At 34.7% G+C, this 18219-nt stretch overlaps 1 protein-coding gene across 3 annotated transcripts in view; it reads right to left on the bottom strand.

The window, feature by feature from the left end:
* Positions 1-18219, bottom strand: part of AKT3 (AKT serine/threonine kinase 3) — a 325618-nt gene that overhangs the window by 302085 nt on the left and 5314 nt on the right. For 2 of the 3 annotated variants that reach the window (XM_049868135.1, XM_049868133.1), the window contains exon 2: positions 12654-12810. In XM_049868135.1, the coding sequence (XP_049724092.1) occupies positions 12654-12699 (46 nt within the window). In that variant the 5' untranslated portion in view covers positions 12700-12810. Of the gene's footprint in view, positions 1-12653; positions 12811-18219 lie in introns of those variants that run through there. The other variant, XM_049868137.1, reaches the window with a different exon arrangement.

Genomic DNA, 18219 nt, shown 5'->3' with positions numbered 1-18219 from the left:
ACTATGTAAGATTTCTATTTCCCATGTTTTTACACAAATAACACGCACCTTCTACATTTGTTTGCCAACCACAAATTAGCATGGTGCGCTTATAAAAATACCTTGTGAAGGGAGGGCATTGTTGGGAAACAAACATAGAAGGTACACCTTATTTGCAAAAAAATAATGTATACGGCTTTTTGCCTGAGAGGCTCCCCCATTCCATGAGATTAGGATGGTATGGCTAGAACTATGACAGAAAGCCAGTTTTAATGTTGTTAGGGGTCAGAGGATGTAGTTTAGGGCTGCCAGAATGGCTGGAAAGTAAAAGGGATATCCCCTAAAACAGGGAGACACAGACATGGGAAGCCCCAAAATCCACATATAAATTCTGCCCAAATCTTGGTTAACTCCTGAATTATGCATGCATAAGGTAAACTCCAAGGAGCCTGGCAGGAAGTAAAGAGTGGAGGAAAATGCAGTTTTCAGGTGCTGCCTACAACAGGGGAAGTAAACTTTGGAGTCTGAAGAGAATCAAGGTAAGTACCAGCTAGAACAACAATCAACACTCTTCAGGAAGTTTAACAGATCCAGAGTCTCTACAATATGTCATCACAATAAAGTGTACACAACTCAAGATTACCAGACGTGAAGAAACAGGAAAATGTAACCATAGGCAAAGAAAAAAAGAGTCAACAGAAACCAACCCTGAGAAAATCCTGATGCTGGAATTAGTAGACAAGGACTTTAAAGGATCCATTATACAAATATGTAAGGACTTAACAGAACATGTGGTCAAAATAAAGAAAGAGATGGAGAATCTCAGCAGAGGAACAGAACCTACAAAGAACCAAATGGAAAACTCCTCTGTATGAGCAAACAGATTAGAGACGACAGAAGAGCCCAGGAACTTAATAGATTACTAGAAATTATCCAGTCTGAAGAATAGAGAGGAAAAAAAATTAAAAAAAAAAAAAAATGAACAGAGCCTCAATGACCTGTGGGACATTATCAAGTGATGATTAAACAGATGTAACAGGAGTCCCAAAAGCAGAGACGAAAACAGAGCAATAAAATGTTTTGAAGAAATAATAGCCAATGACTTCCCAAGTTTGGTCAAAAACAAATTCATGGATCAAAAAATTTTAATAACTCTCAAGCACAATAAATACAAAGAAAACAACACCTGGGCATGTCATACTCAAACTGCTGAAAATCAAAGATCGAGAAAATCTTCAAAGCAGCCAGAGAGATATAGCATATTATATATACATGTACAACAATACAAAATGACAGTTGATTTCTCATTGGAAACAATGGAGGCCAGGAGACAATGAAATGACATTTTTAAAGTGCTAAGAGAAACAAACCTATAAATCAGAATTCTATATACAATGAAAAAAATCCTTCACCTGGACCAATTTTTGCCTCACTAGGGATGATATCAGATATCACTCCCCACTGTGAGTGTACGGTAATAGAGGGATTTAAATGAAATAAAGATATTTTACGATGAACAAAAAATGAGGGTATCAGTCACCAACAGATCTTCTCTTAAAAAAATCCTAAAGAGCTTCAGACTGAAGAAAACTATCACATAGAAACATAAATCAATAGGAAGAAGCGATGAAATCAAAAAATTGTAAATGTCTATATATAAATATAAAATGCTATAGTCTTCCTGCTGTTATTTTCTTTAAAATATGTATGACTATTTGAAGCAAAAAATAGAGCATTATATTGTAGGGTTTATAACATATGTAGATGTAATATATATATAACAAGAATAAGAATAGCACAACAATTTGGGGTGTGGGAGTAAAAAGAACTATGGTCTGATAAAGGTATATATTTTACATGAATTAGTATACTCTTAACCCATTATACAGTATGATAAATTAAGGATTCATAATGTAACCCCAAGGGCAAGGTTTCTCAACCATGGCACTACTGACATTTTAGACAAGGTAACTCTTTGGTGTTGGGCGCTATCCTGTCTGTGCGTTATAGAATGTTTAGCAGGATCCCTGGCCTCTACCCACTAGATGCCAGTGGCATACCCATTCTTAATTACAGCAATCAAAAATAGCTTCAAAACCAAACCCATTCCCGTCGAGTCAATTCTGACTCATAGCAACCCTATAAATATCTTCAGACATTGCCAAATATCCCCTGGGGAGCAAAATAATCTGGGTTGAAAACCACTGCTCTAGAACCACCACTAAAAAAGCAATGCAAAGAGGTATAGCTAAAACGATGACAGAGCAGTGTTTCTAAAACCATTTTCCATTAGCGCCCACCTAAGAAGCCTTTTTAGACTTTTTCTTCCTAATTGCTCTGCCACCCATATAAAATGTTATTCTCACAGATATACTGTATATCTGTTTATATAATGTGGCCCTTTGATGAGACACAAACCACTGTAATATCTAAGTTTTTTACACCTAAGCCCCCACCATGAACAAATTTTTGCTACACTGGGAACGATACCACCGCCACTGACGCCACTGAAAATGCCTGCTAAAGAGGAATTTAAGTGGAATGCTAAGAAATCAATTAACCCAAAAGAATCAAGAAAGGACGAACAGAGAATTTTTTTTAATGAGACAAATAAAAGTAACAAATAGTTACTATTAAGCCTAAATTCAACCATATCAACAATAACTGTATATATATTTTTAATTTTAAATAAGAGGCATAGTTCATAAGCCAGTTTAAAAATAAAACAAAACCTGCTGCCGTCAAGTCAATTCCGACTCATAGCAAACCCTAGAGGACAGAGTAGAACTGCTCCATAGTGTTTCCAAGGAGTGTCTGATGGATTCGAACCGCCAGCCTTTTGGTTAGCAGCCCTAGTGCTTAACCACTAAGCCACCAGGGTTTCCGTAAGCCAATGTGGAGATAAAAATGAAACATTAATACACTCGATCCAAAAGAAGGTAAGAAAGTAGTAACAAAGGATCAAAGAAAACATAGGATAAACAGAAAATGGAGCAAGACAACAGATTAAAACCCAATCATATCAATGATAATGGACTAAACACACTTTAAATAGACAAAAACTGTCCAGTAAGAAAAAAAAAAAGTAAAACCACGTTTGAGTATGCTGCAAATATATTCATACAGGTAATAAAGCACATACGTGTCACCCACTGCCATCAAGTAGATTCCAACTCATACACAGGGAGCACAATTACAGAGACTTTCCAGACATATCCAAACACCTTACAGCACTGGTTTACTGGCTTAAAAGACTTAGGACCATAGTCTCGTGGGATAACTCAGTCAACTGGCACAACATGATTTATAAAGATAACGCTCTACATCCTAGTTTAGTGAGTAGCGTCTGGGGTCTAAAAGCTTGTGAGCAGGCACCTAAGACACACCTATTGGTCTCTACTCATCTAAAGCAAAAGAGAATGAAAGAAACCAAAGACTCAAAGAATAAACTAGTCCACACGACTAACAGTTCACAGAAACCACAGCCTCTTCTACCTTGAGACCAGAAGAACTAGATGGTACCCGGCTACCACTACTGACCATTATGACCAGGGAGACAATAGAAGCTCTCAGATAGATTGGGAGAAAATTGTAGAATAAAATTCAAATTCCTAAAAAAGGCCAGACTTACTGGACTGATAGAGACTAGGGGAACCCCCAAGATTATCACTCTAAGAGAGTCTTTGACCTTGGAACTGAAGACACTCCTGGAGGTCACCTTTCAGTCAAATAATAGATTGGCTTATAAAATAATATCACCTATGAGTAATATGCTCCCTTAAATAACCAACTATATGAGACCAAACAGTCAACATTTACCCAAAAGCAAAGATGAGAAGGCAAGGCGGGGCTGGGAAGCTAAATCAATGGAAGCAGAACAAACAGAATAGAAACAATGAGAATGCTGACACATTGTGAAAACTGTAAACAATGTCACGGAACAATCTGTACAAAAATGGCTAAATGGGAACCTAATTTACTGTGTAAACTTTCACCTAAAAGCCTGTTGCCGTCGAGTTGGAAAAAAGTTAAGACCCAACAATATGCTGCCTTCCAGAGAGGCACTTTAAATACAAGACATGGATAGGCCAAAAGTAAAAGGGATGTTTGAAAAAGATGTAAGATGCAAACAGTAAGCAGAAAAAAAGCTGGACTGCTTATATTAATATTAGACACATTGAACATCAAGACACAGCATTACCAGAGATAAAGACGAACATTACATAAAAATAAAACATTCAATTCATCAAGAAAATTTAAGTCATAAATATGAATTCATCTGATAAGAACTTCCAAATATATAAAGCAAAGTAGGCAGAACTAAAGGGAGAAAGAAAAATTAACATAGTTGGAAATTCCACCTGTCTTCTCAGTAACTGATAGAACTAGAGAAAAAAAAATCAGTAAAGCTATAGAAGATATGATTAACTATCAATTTTGACCTAATTCACATTCATAAAACAGTACACCCACAACAGCAGAAAATTAAGATAGAACATATCCTGGACCATAAAAAAAGTCACAAAAAATTTCAGAAAACTGAAATCTTATAGCATGTTCCATAACTATACTCAACTAAAAAATAGCAATCAGTAACACTAAATATATCTAGAAAACTGCTATAAATTTGGAAATTAAAAAACTGTTCTAAATAACACGAGTCAAAGAAGAAACCAAAGGAAAATTTTTTTAAAAATCCGTACTAAATGATAGTGAAAATACATTATATTAAAACTTGTGGGATAGAGTTAAGCAGCACAGTAAGATAAATTCAAAACTTTGAAAGCTTACCTTAGAAAAAAAGAAAGGTTCAAAATAAATGATCAATGTTTCTACCTTAAGAAGCCAGAAAAAGACAAGCAATTTAAACCCAAGGTAAATGGAAAGAATAAACATAACAAAAAGTAATGAAATTGAAAATAAGGATAAAGAAAATAAACAAAAGTTCTCTGAAAAGATTAATAAAATGGCTAAATCCTATCAGGACTGATTAAGAACAGAAAACAGAAATTACCAATATCAGGATTTAATAGGGAGATGTCGTTACAGATTCTGAAGACATTAAAAGAGAAAGGGAACGTGAAGGAGAATCTTACGCCCCATAAAGTCCACAACTGAAAAGAAACAGACAATACCTTGAAAAGCACAACTTACCCAAAATAAAGAGCCTTACATCCATCAAAGAAATTAAATTTATTATTTAAAAATCTTCCCACCCCACCCCAAAAAAAAAAAATCTAGGCAGATGGCTTCACTAGTGAATTTTATCAAACAGTTTAGGAAGAAATAAAACCAATTTTATACTTTTTTTATCAAAAATAGAAGAAGAGGAACTCTTCCCAACCTACTTATAGTATATAAGCATGATATGCAAACCTGAAACGAAAATGACAGGCCAATACTCTAGTAAACATAAATGCAAAAAATCTTTAACAAAATATTAGCAAATCAAAACTGGTAATACATTAAAAAGATAATAAATCATGACCAAATGAGATTTAGTCTAGCAATAAAAGAAAGTCGCCACATTAACAAAATGAAGGGGAAAACCAAATGGTCATTTCAATAGATGCAGAGAAAAAAGAAAAAAAAAAAACATTTTCCACAAAATCCAACACCCACACAAGATAAAAACCTCTCAGTAGACTAGGAACAGAAAGAAACTTTCTCAGCCTGATAACGGGCAGCAAGGAAAAACTTACAACTAACATGACATTTAGTGGTGAAATAATGAATGCTTTCCCCATAAGATGAGAAGGCAAAAATATTCATTCTCAGGACTTTTGCTCAAATCGTACTAGAGGTCCTAGCCACTGAAATAAGACCAGAAAAAGAAATTAAACATATAAAGATTGGAAAGGAAGCAGCACAACTGTTGCTCTTGGCAGATGACTCGACTGTCTGTATAGAAAATCTTAAAAAGGAATTACTAAAATTAAAAAGCAAATTTAGCAAGGCTACAGATACAAGGTCAACACACAAAAAACAAGTGTTGATTGGGAAGGGACGAAAGTATGTGTGTATGTGTGAAACACAGCAACTTCAGAATTCCATAAATAACTTTAGAATGCATATGGAAGCTGGTCATTATTTGATGGTTGTCTCTTCATTTCATTGTCTTTTGGTTAAAATTTTCAAAACAAATATATTCAAATTGTTAAAAAAACAATTTTTATATTATTGTAAAAGCACTAGTCAAATCTCAGAGTTTTGATGCCATTAGAAAATGAATGCAATCCTTCCACGTATATTCTCCATTATACCCTGAACAGTCAGAGCGAGCTTCTCTAATCTATCATGTGGTTTACAGAGTCACTACCGCAGCTCTTTACGCTCTATGGAAAAAGCTGGCTGCCGGGTAGTAAACAGGAAATCGTAGTCATTTTCTTTCTCCTTAATCACTGTATAAATTATTTCTAAAGTCATACTGTGAATAAAACATGAACAAAAAAGCATACAAGTACACACAAAGTAGAGGAGAAGGAAAGGCCTGAATTTAGGTAAGGACCAAAAACAATGCGCATTCTGTTCTGAAAACTTGTAAAATTTGACGAAACCACAACAATCACACACTAAAACACAAACAGCTCACAGATTTTATGTTATTTAAGTATATTCTGCATAACAGGATTAAGCTATTTTTTAGGATATCTCACAGACTTTTAAAATTTTCAACTTGGAGTTAGCAACTACTAACACTCTAGTTGCAACACTGGACTCAAACGTAGCCAACAACTCTGAGGAGGCACCAGAGGGGCAGCATTTTGTTCTGTTGTGCACAGGGTTGCTATGAGACGGCACAGAATTGATGGCACCTAACAACAACAACAACAACACTCTAGTTCATCTAAACAAACTATATGATAGAATATATGACAAATACCATGAAAAGGACAAAATTTATAGACATCCCCCAACTGGAAATCATAAGTAAAAGGCAAACTAAGGGAAAAAATTAATTGAACGCACAAAGTGGATACACAGAAAGAACAGAACACAACACAAAAGTTCCACCTGTTAGTAAGAAAGACCGTAAGAAATGAACGTACGCGTGCAGCATTTTCATCAATCAAAACATTTTTGATGATAAAACAGTGTCTTAGATTTGCACCAATTCCAAAATGGTAAGATTTCAAATTGTACTTAAATGTAGCTAAATATATTATTTTTAAAAATACATTATAGATTTTAATTTGTTCTGAAGGAACTGACCTTCCACATTTAGAAGTGAATACTTAGGTTCTTAAGTAACAGTATTATTAAGCAAATGAAATTTTATATAAATTATAATAAACTCTTCATGTACATTATTGCAATTTACTTATTTTCATCATTTAGGACCTTTAAACTAAAGTCACACGTTAATAATGCACAAATAATACCTTAGATTCTAAATTATTTGGATTCTAAATAAATAATATTCAGGATAATAAAATAATTTCCACAAAGTAAATATCACCACTATCTGTAGGGGAACAAACTCTAAGAAAGCAAAATTTTTGGCATCTAGGTTAGAGATTGAGAGTAGCCTAGCATAGACATACAGACTGGCCTTTGAACAAGACCATGTCCTAAGTCTTTAGTACACACACAGGCACCTCCTACACTGATGTGCGGCCAGGCTGTGAGTTGCTCTCCTAGGTCTAACACGGAGGAAAATATAGGACAATACTTTACTCCATGCTGACTATATGAAGTTTCATTTATTTTCATTTGTAACACTAACAATACTATGCTATAACGTGTTATCTCAATTAATACTTGTCATTTTTCAACCGCTCCAGCAAAGTATGGAAAAGTTTTTTTGGTAATAACCAAGGTTATACTCTACACAATATCAGTATTTATCTTTAAGTCCTTTCTTTCTTTTCCAGGACAATATTTACAGAGAAGCACTTTATTCACATTACAAACCCATTTTCGTTGAGTTGACTCTGACTCATAGCAACCCGACAGGACAGAGCAGAACTGCCCCATGCAGTTTCCAAGGAGCACCTCGTGGATTCAAACTGCCAACCTTTTGGTTAGCAGCCTTAGCTCTTAACCACTAAGCCACCAGATTTTCCTTATTCACATCAGAAGTACAAATAAAATGACATTATATGTGAAAAGGAGCTATCAAGAACTCATTCATAAATACAGGCTTTATGAAAAAAAGACTAATATTCAAGCTAAGGGTTACATTATAGTTTTTTTACATTAATACCTTCTATTCATAAAGTATGTCATAGTTTAGAAACACTCCTAGACACATTATCTCGACCACACTGTGAGGTACAGAAGGTACACATTCTCATAATTCTTTTCAAAAGAGTACACCAAAGTTCATGTGGCAATAACCTGCCCAGGTACACAGGCAGAAAATTCTTTGAAACAAAATACAGTCAAGCAACATTTGGTATATATTGAAATTTACTTGACTGCAACCCAGAATCATTAAAATAATACTGTAAATCTCAAAAAGAATAAATTAGGATGGTGGAAGAAAAAAAAATGCCAAATTAGGTTTCCCCCTACTATTTCAATTAATGCTTTCAAGTATATGGTTAAATATTATCATAAACACTGCCATCACAAATCCTCATTTACCAAGTGAGATACTTGTAATAAACATAGCGAAAGCAAGTAAACTGTAAAAGTAGGTAAGAGGATACACAGAGCTGGTAGCAAGACCTACAAAACAGTAGATGAAACTACCAGTAAACTCAATTCTTCATTTGTAAATATAAACAGACAAACAGATCATCAGACACCTGAAAAAACTTAACACGACCAAAAAAGAATCAAAATAAACAAATTTCTCCTCTCAAAGAAGAGAAAAAAACTTAAAAATAAAATCTAGTTAGTGTCCTAAGATTCAAGACTGTTATTGTATCTATAAAATAAGAGCAGGTGGTTATAAACTTAAAAAAAAAGTTGTAATTGAGTCCATTTTGACTCATGGTAACCCCACGTGTGTCAGAGTAGAACTGTGCTCCACAGGGGCTTCTTGGCTGACTTTCAGAAGGAGATGGCCAGTTCTTTCCTTCAAGGTACCTCTGGGTGGACTTGAACCACCCACCTTGGGGTTAGGAGCAAGAGTATTAACCGTAGGCACCACACAGGGACTCCATGAACTAGGAAGAGTTCCCTGAAATATAAAATAATAGCTGAAATAAAAAATTCATTAAAGGACTGGGAGAAAAAACTCAAGGAAATCAAGCTCCAGGGGAAAAAAAAAAAAAGTGAAAGAGAAGAAATAATCAAAGAAATACAGATTTCCTGGAACTGAAGAAAGATACTCATATTCAAAGGCCCAAAAAATACTTTACTATATGAATATCGAAAGAACTATAACTCATCCTCCTTAAACTTCGGAACCTCAAGGATAAAGAGGCATCAATATAAAAAGCTTACAGAGGAAAAAACAGGTTATTTACAAAGAAATGATTCATATTAACATAAAACTTGTAAGTAAAACTGGGTACTAAAAAGCAATGGAATGCAATCTTCAAAGTTTTGAGGGAAAATTGTTTTAAACCTGAATTCTATACCCAGCCACGGTATCAACCTGGTATGAAAGTGGAAAACATAATTTCAAAAATTGTGTTGAAAAGTACCCACACATGTTCTAAAAAAAATTACTTCAAAAAGTACTCTAGAAATACCGTAAAAGAAATCCAGAACAAAAGACAAACATGAGATCTAAGAAAGCATAGAGCTTGTCCAAGAATGCAATTAAATAGCATAATATTAACTGTGCATCAGATCCAGAAAGAAGTCAGTTTTATATTACAGCTTTGACAGATAGTATGATTAAAAAGGTGGATAACCAAGGGATATGATGAACAAGATCGTTGGTTTTTTCCCTTCTACCAATAAGGGAAAAAACCAACGATTAAGAAAATCCAGGAAAAACAAAGTCATGGTCCAAACTAGAAGCCAAACTAAGATATGTGATGATCTTAAGTACAAATCCAGTATAAGAAATCCATTATGGATCCCATCATAATGCTTCGTTTAGCAGTATTGTTTATGTAATCATAATACTGTTTATTGATTTTCAGAATCAACAAATACAACTATGCTAAACCTTGTCAATATTAAATGAACGTTATAGCTAACATAAGTCGACAAGGGAATGTGAGGAATTCAAGGTAGAGATGGTGACAGGCACTGATTTCTATGTACCAAGTAGCATATTTAGAGATGACACCTAAAAACTTTCTAAAGTGTCCAAGAATTAGAGTTGTAACTATGAGGCAACCAAAAAAAAAGTAAAAATAAAAATATACCTAACAAAGACAGTGAGAAAAAAGGAGAATAGGTATTAAGAGTTAAATTTTTCATTGTTCACAGTGGGGAAACACTAGATTACTTAAGACTGATTGGCCAAAAAATAAAGTTTAGAATATTCTATATAAAATAGAATATATAAAATCACACATATATTAGATAATAATCAGCAAAAGAATTAAAAATGGAAAAAGTCTAAAATAGTAACCTTTGAAAAGTGAAACTAATTGACAGAGGCAGAGGGTAAAAAGATTTTTTTTACTTGTTATTTTATAGTTTTGTGTACTATTCAAATTCTTATTTTTATATGGCCATTAATCCTCTAAATAAACACACACACACACAGAGTCATTACACACCCCCTCCCCTGACCAGTGCGGGAAACACACAAATTGTTATTCATTTGTGCCTTTTCCTGCCTTCTATGCACTATATACCAACCTTCTGTTACGGTATTTCAGTCCAGACACAATTAATTAAATAGACTCAACAGCCACCCTAACGCTTGGTAAAATGTGGAGATGGGAACAGCTTACAGTAGTGTTTGAACTGTCAAGGCACGTTCACATCCATTATCTCAATTAATCCTCAAGACAGTCGTGTGAGCAGACTTTAGAAACCAGTACAGTTAAACTCCAGAAGGCTGAAGTGATTTGCCACCCCCCCAAAAAAAACAAAGTAGGAAAAATAATATAAATAGACAAATTAAAAAACAAGCAACACCACAAATAAACTTCACATAGCACTGAAATCTGAAAATGCTTTCCAAAAGTACAACAGCACGTGGAAGAAATGATACTTAACAATACAAATGGTCAGCCACTTGGTAATACAGTTTGGCAGTTCTCATGAATTTAAACACACACTTCTTATAAAGTTAAACATACACTTACCATACAACCCAGCATTTCATCCCTAGGTAATTACCCAAGAAAAATGAAAACATATTGGCACACAAAGATACGTAATCGAATGTTCATAGCAGATTTATTCAGAGTAGTCAAAAATTGGAAACAACCCAAATGACCATCAACTGGTAAAGAAATATGCAAATGGTGGTATATCCAGATAATGGACTACTACTCAACAATAAAAAGGAACAAACTACTTATCTACACAACAACATGGGTAGATCACAAAAGTATTACACTAGGTGAAAGACAAACAGACACAAAGGACTAGGTACTATACGAGTCCATTTATGTGAATCTCTAGTAAAATAAAACTGTAGCAACAGAAAGCTAGGACTAAGGGAAGAGGGCTGACTAAAAAGGGAACCAAAGGAATTTTTGTGGGTCATGAGCATGCTCTATATAACTGTAATATTGGTTACAAAACTGTTTTTACGTTTGTCGAAATTCATCAAACTGCACAATTAAAACTGGTCACTTTCCCTGCATGTAAATTATACCTCTACAAAGCTGATTTTCAAAAACTCAGTAACACATAATCACACTTTACTACTGACAACTCTTCAGCATAGGTATTAAATACAGGCCTTCAAATGATACTAAAATCAATATCTAAGAGGTAACTTTTAACCAGACAATAGATACACAGGAACTAAAAAATTCTGGAAATGGGGTAGTCCTCATCCTTGGGCATGTGGGTAAAGAATTTGTTAGTGTGTTGCCTAGCAACTCACCTAAACTCTAGATTTCTAATAAACACATTGATGACCACACAAGCAGATGATCTCACAAAGTATAAGCTAAGCTATATATTAAGGTGTTCTTCCTTTAATTAAAAAATAAAAGATGCATTTGAATTATCTAAAGTAAGAGTGAACAAGAAATACTAGATTATGAGAAATAAAATTATGGAACTAGATATAAATTTGAAGAAAAGTTTTTCTTATCTGGCCTTCTATTTTAGGACTTTACTTACCTAATTTATGAGATAGTTTAGTCCTTAAATTTGTAGGCAAATCCTTCCCCCTTTACTACTTTTTAAGCCCTTCCCCTGCCACCACCCAAATCAGCTTAATGTAATTAAATACTTTTATTTATGTATTTACGTGTTTTCAAATGCATACAGGACAAATACTTTTCTAGATATTAGATCAGCTTTTTAAGATACTATGCCACATTGTAGAAATGCAGAAAATGCCATATTAACTTTCTGTAACATGAATGCACACAACACATCACAAAGTCAAACCTGGCTTCACAACTGCATTATAAATTATTAAAAACAAGAACGACAAAGAAATTCCTAAGTAACATGCAAATTCCTAACACATATGTTAAATATCATTTCACTTTTACTGAACACAGCATGCCACAACTGACTTTGTTAACAGCATCAAAAAGCAAACAAAAAACATCAATTTCCAGCACACCATTAACTGTTCAGCAGTCTTACCAACCATGTAGTTTTCGGTTTTGTGGAGCACTTACCCCTCTTCTGAACCCAACCTTCTTTCACAATGGTAACATCGCTCATGATGGCTCCCCTCTGAGCCCCAACTTGGAGAAACGGTACTTTGTGATATCAGCTTTGGGGTTTGGATTCTCTGCTGCTGCTGCCCTTCCCACTCTCTAGTGATGACTCAGCCTGGAAGGAAGTATTGAAGAAAGAATTTCTTTTTTTTTTTCCATTCTTGCAACGCACATAGCAATAACAAACAACTAATTCTTTGTAAATGTCTTCAACTGGCCTGACCTCACATAAAAGTCTAGTTCTTCAAACTTGGGAACTTATTTATTAAATAGTTCTAGAATGAATGCACTTCCCCGGTCTTGTGACGGATTTCAAATGATAGTGAAACTTTTACCATAAGATGTTGCAACAGAAATGTCTTAAGAAAAGCTCTGTCCCACCTACACATACAATAGGGAAAATCTGTAGGGTGATGTGAGTTTGAGATGAAAGTTCAGTGACCTAAAAGCAAATCTTCATGTATGCCTACTTTCAAAATCCCTGTAATTTCAGAAATAGTTTTGGCAAAGCAATTATGAATGTTTTTAATTGCTGTACGTTACGTAAAATACCATGGGCCAAGAAACCAACATTTGTGTATTCTTACTCTGTGTTGTTCCAAGAAATATTTTGGGTAGATTACAAAAAATACACAATATAAAATCAATTATTTAAGTAGACAACAAAAGTGAAACAAAGGGAATATTAAAGTGGAAAAAATATTAACTTTCAAGAAGTGTCAAGAACTAATACAGGTACTTAGATCTATTATTCTCAGGTTACTTTAACAACAATTCTAAGAGGGTACTATTAACTCCATCTTATAGACAGGGCAATTAAGGCTTGCAGAGATTAAGCAGCTTGCCCAACTCAAACACAGCTAATGAAAGATGGAGAAAAGATCTGAACCCAGGCTATCTGACTTCAAGCCTGCATTCGTAACTCCAGAACTGTACTGCCTTAGGTAAAAAGAAGCTAGAGTCAAGAGTCTACGTATGTGTGAAAGGAGGGCCACAAATCTGGCACAAAGCTTTCAGGAAGACAATGCAAGTAAGGAGATACAATCAGTTTCCATTTTACAGTATCCATAAACTTTTTAAAAAAGAAAAAAAAGAGTTTCTCAGAAGGAATACAATTACCATTCTTCCTGGGATAAAAATCAAAAATTTATTCCATGAGTCTTCATAAAATAGCTTACAGTGTAATAAACAAAGTCCTCGAAAACATCACCCCCATACACAGAGCAATGAGTTTCAGAGCTATTTCTTATTGTTCCTCTCCATCAAAAAAGCAAAACGTCAACATACAATTGAATTCACTAAACCACTTCCATAGAAGGGGACCAAAAAACATGGTCCAGACATACAGTCGTAGTGGTCCAGGAACACAGGCATAAATTTTAGGTAACCAGAAAAATGGATGGATGAACCGCATAACTATGCTACTCTCTCAACTCATGTGCCCCAAATCATCCACAGTCTCCTATCCAGCCTTTCATGTTACTAAAAACACTGATCTGCAAAAACAATAAGGTAGATATTAGGTTTGTAATTTGCTTCCTAGGACAGAGCGAATTTCACCTCCTCCAACAGTCCTCACCTGTCTAGAATTTTATGCTATCCAATGAGCTATAACAGACAAAATTTATTTTTCTTTAAAGCTTATCCCATTAAATATTTCAATGTTGAATAATCTAATTTTTTCCCCACTTTTATAAAAAGTTTCACAGAAAATTCTTGGCAAATTTGATTCAGAAGTGACACAAAGCAGTTACACTAAAAGTACCTTCATTGAGAACTATTTGAAAATTTGATAATAATTGTATTTCAATGTCATTTTACAGTTTACAAAACATTTTCATATCTTTTACTTTATTTGATCCCATTATAATTTAGGCAGGCAATCTGACAATGCTTGGGACATTCAACAAACTGGAATGAATGAAGGAAAGTAGACACAGATTTCCACAACTATTAAAGACCAGGCAAAGTAAATTAATATCATAAGTCAACAAGGAGAATGGGATTAAACCATCTTAAAAACAAAACTAAATTTAAGGACTATGGAAGCACCTATATTAAACACTTAAAGTTATAATATTCTTCCCCATTCATTAGTGTTTCCTATAGACCTCTACTAACTGCAACACATTAAACACATTAAAATTATCTTTTCCTTCAACATTCTTTTGGCTGTTTTTTGGTTTTTTTGGATGTTGTTGAGCATATACAGAGCAGGACATACACCAATTCAACAATTTCTACAACTCAGTGTCTCTGATTAGGTTCAAGTTGTTCCACCATTCTCACCCTCCTTTTCCAAATTGTCCCTCCCACATTAACCCTTTCAAGATCCGTGGGCCATAGGGTAGCCTACCCACTTTTTATGCCTCTGGAGTTCTTTGGAAAGGGGGCAGCCCAATTTTAACACATTTAGCCTCAAGGTGGGAGACTCTGAAATGCGTGAAACTCAAAAATCCTGAGTGGGAACCTCATTTTTGTGTAGATCAAGCATTGTCTTAGGTGATGCCTCCCAGATGCAAGAATTTCCTAAAATGCTGACAGGTTTTGACAGGTCTGCCTCCTCAGTAGTTTCCCTTCTACTACATTCTCATGAGAATGTACTTATGGTGAGAATAAGCTATCACCAGTCTTCATTCAGTCATAGCGGCCATTTTCTCCTTTATGCCAGTCATTGTTTCCAGGTATCACTGGCTCCCTTCTTTCCTATCTTTTGAATAATGTAATATTCAGTAAATAATGCCTTTCCAATAAAGGATAATGCATTGCAGCAGCACTTTTCAAGAGACTGGAACTCCTATAAATTGTTCCTATCCTGCTTTCAATCTGAGGGTCCAATCATTGCTCCGACATGTAACATGTGGAATGCACCACTGTGAGCAGTTCTGCAGTATTCCAGGGCAGCTGTTTCTGCTTCTTAGCTGTTAGTACTACTTTTGTTATAATGAAGAACATATAGTAGTGGTAATTTTCCTGAGATTCAAATTCCTTTAGTTTTACTTGTTTTGCCTCTGAGTACTGCTTTTGCAGTAATGAAGAATGTATTGTAGTGGTAATCGTCCTAAAATTAAAAAAAAAAAAAACTCTTGGCTTTATTTATTTATTTGGGCTATAAGTACTGCTTCTGCAATAAGGAAGAATGCATTGTACCATGTTTTGAAAAGTTTCATGAAAAATAATAAAAAGGCTAAGAAGAAGGAGACTAGAACAAAATTTATGTGCGGTCATTGCCAGGTGCCTTCATGTTTTACCTCATGTTTTGCACATTTTCAAGAAATAAAATTTAAACCTAATTTTATCACTGACCCATATCAGCAAGATTTATGTCATCCAGAGACCACCAGGACATATGTGATGCCAGATAATGAGTATCAATATCCATAACTCATAACAAAAATTCTGAATTGGTCCTGTAGTCAGCATGCCTTCATTAGTGAAAACACATACTATCAACGAAAAATCCAAAAGAAAAATAACTGTGTCTTGAAAGAGTTAACTCACACCCCTCTAAATTTCCAATCTAATCTTTGAAGTTGCTGTTGTCAATTTGATCCCATAAAGATAGTTCGTAAAAGAGCACAACGCTCAAGGCAACGTTCTTTACTAATTCAACTAAACTATCAGGAGAACCTTCTGATTTAAGGTTCACAGATTTAAGGGAAATGGTTTCAGGGGTTCATCCAGCCTCCATGGCTCCAGAAGGTCTGAGTCCATGAGGATTTGAAATCTTCTGCATTTTACCCCTTTTGATCAGGATTCTGCTATTGAATCTTCGATAAAAATGTTCAGTAATGGTAGCCGGGCACCATCCAGTACTGGTCTCATGGCAAACGAGGCAATTGTTCATGGGGGCAATTAGCAACACATTCCATTTCCTCCTTCTATTCCTGACTTTCCTTCTTCCTCTGTTTCTCCAGGCAAATAAAGAACAATTGTTGTGCCTTGGTTGGCTGCCTGCAAGCCTTTAAGACCTCAGGCACTATGCAACGAACTAGCAGGTAAAACAGAAGTACTAAACAGGTTGTTTGGCCAATTAATTGGATGTCTGATGAAACCATGACCCTAAACCTCCAAACCATGGAACTAAATACCATGAGGTATTTGGTCGTATATAAGCAGCCTAAGTAAAAACCTTTTTTTTTTTTTGGGGGGGGGGGGGGTTGGGGAAGCAGCCTAAGTAGCTGCTTTTATTGTTGTTGTTGTTGTCTTTATAGTTTTGGGCTCTTAATATTGATGTCTTTTAATTATTTTTGTTGACATTAAGTTTTGGCTCTTAAAAAAAAAAAGACAAGCATCAACATTGCTCACAATTATCCATCACAGAAGAAAAACGGGAAAGAATGGCACATTTTCTTAATTATTCAAGAATTTTTAAAAAATAGTCATTTACTTATGGCAACCAACCATTCAATTTTAATAATTAAACTTTTTCACACATCTTTAAAAATTTTATCTACTCAAAAATGTGTAGTGTAACAAATCCATGATTTGTTATCAATGGGCTTTCACAAATGCCACCTCATTTGACTCTTACAAAAGATACCTGTAGAGTAGCTACTGCATTCACAATTTTGAAGCTACAAGAACTGTTAGCTGCAGAGTAACTACCTACCATTCAATCTGGGGAGTTTTCTACCAAATACCATAACATGAACTCTCAAAATTACGTAGTTAACATTTCCAAATAGTTCTGAACATCTTTTCAGTGTCAAGTTTTATTCTCACCAGTCCAGTAAAGCACAATATCTTCAAATACATTAAAAACTAAATATAATTACAGCATCACATACTAAATTATAACAACAGAAACTAAATATAGGCTGACATAAAGTTAAAAGGTACTCCAGCAATTCTTTTTATGAATAAGAACAAAATTCAAAGGGTAATAATTTCTTATACTGTTTAAGTTAAAAGCTACAATTCTACAACTTTCTCTAAACTACAAACTCTTGCTATAATTAACATTACATAAAATACACTTTTTGATATACTAGCTAAACTGAATTCATTAAAGACAACTAATGTTCAAATACAATAGAATGTTACTACCTTGAAATACTAATGATGGTCAAACTTCTTGCCATCAAGTAAAATTTGACTCATGGCAACCCTACAGGACAGAGCAGAAGTGCCCCACAGGGTTTCCAAGGAGTGGCTGATGGATTTGAACTGCTGACCTTCTGGTTAGCAGCCAAACACTTAACCACTGTGCCACCAGGGTCCCAGTGATGGTCAAGGGCAACTGTAATATAATTTTATGGCATTTGCTGATTTCAAGAAATAGGTAAAACCAATACTTGCCATAATAAAAGCATAGGGCTATATCAAACTTTTAAACAGGGTCTGTAGAAGAAAAATACTGAGGTAGAAAGGAATTCAAGACAAAGTGGCCTGCACCTCAAATAATTCTAAGTCAGCCTGTTCCTTTTAAGAGCATTATTCTGTTAAAGGCATATCATATATGAAGTAAATCACACAAACTCTATATATTGGATAACTTTCCTCTGCTTAGAGTATATTAATG

This window comes from Elephas maximus, chromosome 24 (assembly GCF_024166365.1).
Source record: "Elephas maximus indicus isolate mEleMax1 chromosome 24, mEleMax1 primary haplotype, whole genome shotgun sequence".
Classification (NCBI taxonomy): Eukaryota; Metazoa; Chordata; class Mammalia; order Proboscidea; family Elephantidae; genus Elephas; species Elephas maximus.
Note: the sequence above shows the minus strand (reverse complement) of the source record. Positions and strands in the feature narration are given on the sequence as shown.